The sequence below is a fragment of the Sciurus vulgaris genome (genome assembly GCF_902686455.1).
Source record: "Sciurus vulgaris genome assembly, contig: HiC_scaffold_633_arrow_ctg1, whole genome shotgun sequence".
Classification (NCBI taxonomy): domain Eukaryota; kingdom Metazoa; phylum Chordata; class Mammalia; order Rodentia; family Sciuridae; genus Sciurus; species Sciurus vulgaris.
The window spans coordinates 9,648,944-9,653,350 of record NW_027632389.1 but is presented as its reverse complement, the minus strand read 5'-3'; the positions used below and the strand labels follow the sequence as shown (position 1 = coordinate 9,653,350).

The 4,407-nt window shown below is 41.3% G+C and overlaps 1 protein-coding gene across 1 annotated transcript; it reads left to right on the top strand.

Moving 5' to 3' along the window:
* Positions 1–2,614: 2,614 nt before the first annotated feature.
* On the top strand, positions 2,615–4,401 carry LOC306652886 (protein tyrosine phosphatase type IVA 2-like). Its single transcript, XM_079125523.1, has one exon. The coding sequence runs from the start codon at positions 3,364–3,366 to the stop codon at positions 3,865–3,867; it is 504 nt and encodes a 167-aa protein (XP_078981649.1). The 5' UTR covers positions 2,615–3,363; the 3' UTR covers positions 3,868–4,401.
* Positions 4,402–4,407: the final 6 nt, after the last annotated feature.

Genomic DNA, 4,407 nt, shown 5'->3' with positions numbered 1-4,407 from the left:
TCAAAGGAGACATTCCTCATCTTTCTTCAACCAGGTGGACTTTCTCTCCCTGTTGGGTGTTTAGAACACAGTGTACACACATTTTCCCTTAACATTAAGCATGTTCTGCCTCATCTTATGGTAATTTGCATAACTTTCTGCTACCTCTTTCTGTAGTCTTTATTCTCCTATAGTACTCAGCACTCAGTACTTGATGGACTGAATCCATGCACAACTCTGGGTGTGTCACATACTGTTCCCTAACTCCTCACTGGCTTCTCCACTTCCAATGCCCATGTTCAAACTTGAACTTATCATCATTTTTCTACATCTACTGTTTCTTAAAATTCTATTTTTTCAACTGTATAATTTATCCCCTCCACAAACACTGAAGGTACAATTCAGGTGCCACGAACAAGGTTAAAACAAGGTGGGATCACTGTGCTCAGGGCTCTGTCCACCACACCATGTCCCAGTTGCCATGATGCATAATTTCATGGCCTCTGAACCTTCCTGAAATTTATGCTGCTGGGTATCCCCTCATTTCCATTCCTTCTGTAGTCAACCCCTATCACTTTACAGAAGGTATCCTATACAGCTACCTTACCCAGTCCACCTGCCTCAGGTTTCCCTTTTCCATCAGTTCTGTACACTGGCACCAAATCATTATGTTAAAACAGCACATTCATTCAAAAGTCACAGATTCAGGGAAAGAAAAAATGACAGCATCCTAAGCCTGTTATATGATCCCCCTTAATCTGGTTTTGAATATTCCAAAACTTTTCTTTGTGAGCATTGCTTTACTTGTTGTATCCTGAGCTCAACTAATATGCACAGAAAGCCATAGAATTCCAAACTACCAGTCTGTCAACAACTCATCCCACAACTTCCCTGACTACCCAGCCCATAGTTCCCTGGCCTGCATACCCTCTCCAAGAGTGACTGTATCCACTTCCAAGGTTTTAATTATCCCTTACATGTTGATGGCTCCCTAACTTCTCTTCAGCCCCAAACTCTCCTTCTCTCCAGCTTCAGCTGGATACATACACCCAAATATCCTACAGCCTACTCAAACACAACATGGTCCCAAATGAATGCTTATGTCTACCTATGAGCTCACTCTGTCCTTTACTCTCTTTATACACAACTTCCACTGTCTCCCAACCCCAAGATAGTCCCCTTGTCCTGTTTATGGAATTCCCTGAGCCCCTCAGATCCATCTCCTCTGACCCTGTCCCACTGTGAACAGCCTTACATTCTCACTGACTTTCATCTGAAATATTATGATAGAAACCTAACTGGATTCAGCTTCCTCTTCCCAATCCATGCTTCAAGGGTGATTTCAAAAACAGTGAAGTTTTGTGCCTTTTGGATGCTGGCTACTGTCTTGTCTCTGACCACTCCTTTGCCTTGACCTCTAACACTCACATACTATATTCACTGTAGCATAAAACTTCCAAAATATTTGCCCTGTGGACCCTAACATTGACACATAATCCTCACTTCACATCTTTTTTAAAAATAGCATTTATTTTTTTTAAAAAAGTTACTATTTAAATTACAGAAAAAATTAAAAATGCAAGTAAAGAACAAAGTTATTCATCTGCAAGCAGCTTAGTTGGACATGCCTTCCAAGTCATGATTATGCATACAAAACATCCCACTTTGTGTGATTGATATCATCATGAGTATTATTTTCCATACATGAATATTCAGCAAAACAAAATCCAAAACCTACCTCATCTGACCATTTAAACTCACATAATATTATAACTCTGACCCAAGAATCTCACATAATGCTCCTCACTCTGGCCTCTGACACTCACAGAATGTTCACACTTGGGATCTGTCACTAACAAAATATTCTCACTTTGCCTCTAATTTCACATAATATCTTCACTGTGGAACCTGACATTCACATAATACACTCACTGTGACTGAAGACACTAATTATTTCCATACTTTGATTCTGACACTCATATAATATAATATAATAGTATTAACATACTATTCATACTTTAGCATTTATAACTAATATAGTAGTTGCACTATGGTTTTAGTACTAAAATATTATCAATCATTTTGCATCCAAAATTAATAGTTTCCCTGAGTCCTTTCAAATTTATGTAATATGGAAAACGCCCTCTGAAACTAATATAAAAACTATCCTTTGAGTTTCGATATGGATTGTTAGAGCACTTGCCTAACACATTTGAGGCATTGGATTCAATACTCAGCAACACATAAAAAGTAAACTGTCACTTGGTCTTTCAAAACTGACATTGTATTAATACTATAGCATCAAAACTGCTGTAATCACTGGCCTCTGCCTGCTCATACTGAAATATTTTCCATTCTATAAAATATAAATGTAATAGAATAACTCACTGGCTTGGGACCCTTAATATGAATATGAAAAAATTGTCATACCCTCTAAAATTAATAGTTGCCGGGCCGGGCTATAACCGTCGTCTGTCCGGGAGCGGCTGAAGCGGCAGCGGCGGTCGGGCACGGCGCGAGGCGACGCCACAGGGCAGCGGCGGCAGCGGCGGCAGCAGGAGACGCATTGGCGGCCGCAGCAGCAGCAGCAAGACGGACTCGTGGACACGCACCGCCGCCGCCGCCGGGCGGGCCGGGTGTCGCGCGCCGAGGCTGGGGGGGAGTCGTCGCCGCCACCGCCACCGCTACCGCCGCCGCCGCCGCCGCTGAGGTGACTGAGGAGAGAGGCGCCTCCTCGCTCCCGCCCCCGCCGGACTTCAATGCCCAGTCCCCAGCTCGCCAGCGTTTTTCGTTGGAATATACGTTGCACATTTATGGCGATTCTGAGTGTGAGGGCAGACTTCTGCCAGGCTCATCACAGCGTTTTCGCTGATAAGTGAGCTTGGGGGTTCTATGTGCCATAATTAACATTGCCTTGAAGACTCTGGACACCGAGACTGGCCTCAGGAATAGTTGACTTTTTTTTTTTTTTATTGCAAGCATATTTCTTTTAATGACTCCAGTAAATTAAGCATCAAGTAAACAAAAGTGGAAAACGACCTACACTTTTAATGTGTCTCACTAGTGCCTAAATGTAGTAAAGGCTGCTTATGTTTTGTATGTAGTTGGATTTTTTTGGACTCCGAAGGAATCCATCTGCAGACATTGAGGCCCAAGTTGAATTTGGATTGGAGTGGATTCTAAATACTTCTGCTTATCTTGAAGACAAAAGCTTCATAAAGAACAAACAAGTTGAATAGAGAAAATACTGATTGATAATAGGCATTTTAGTGGTCTTTTTAATGTTTTCTGCTGTGAAACATTTCATGATTTATTGATTTCCCCCCCACACATTTTCCCCATCATACTCACACACACGCACGCTCACACTTTTTATTTGCCATAATGAACCGTCCAGCCCCTGTGGAGATCTCCTATGAGAACATGCGTTTTCTGATAACTCATAACCCTACCAATGCAACTCTGAACAAGTTCACAGAGGAACTTAAGAAGTATGGAGTGACAACTTTGGTTCGAGTTTGTGATGCTACATATGATAAAGCTCCAGTTGAAAAAGAAGGAATCTACGTTCTAGATTGGCCATTTGATGATGGAGCTCCACCCCCTAATCAGATAGTAGATGATTGGCTGAACCTGTTAAAAAACAAATTCCGTGAAGAGCCAGGTTGCTGTGTTGCAGTGCATTGTGTTGCAGGATTGGGAAGGGCACCTGTGCTGGTTGCACTTGCTTTGATTGACTGTGGAATGAAGTATGAAGATGCAGTTCAGTTTATAAGACAAAAAAGAAGGGGAGCATTCAATTCCAAACAGCTGCTTTACTTGGAGAAATACCGACCTAAGATGCGATTACGCTTCAGAGATACCAATGGGCATTGCTGTGTTCAGTAGAAAAAAATACAAACGAAAGCTTATGCGATTGTGGCATTTAGAAGGAACTCTTGGTACCTGGAAATGTGAATCTGGATTTACCTGTGTCATCAAAGTAGTGATGGATTCAGTACTCCTCAACCACTCTTCTTAATGATTAGGAAAAAGTAAACAAATAAGAAATCCCTCTACAACATGAATAAAATGTTTAAGAAAAGAAAAAAAATGAAAGAAAAAAGGGATTAGTTCAGTGAAGGATGATTTTTCTCCTAGTTTTGGAGTTTTAATTTCTGTCAGGATTGAATTATTTTAATATCTCCTGTCCTTTTTTTTTTTTTAACTTTTTTTCAAAATAGGTCTCTAAGGAAAACCAGCAGAATATTAGCCTGTGCAGAACCACCTGTTTGGGGAGCACGTTCTTTCATTATGCTTGGCACATAGATATCCCTGTGGTGGGATTTTTAGGGGGAGGAAAGGGGTGCATTTTTCCCCTCTTTGCTTTCTCTTGTCCCCTCTTTTCCTCTGATACACATTGTAGATGGAATAGGAGAAGCCCTTATT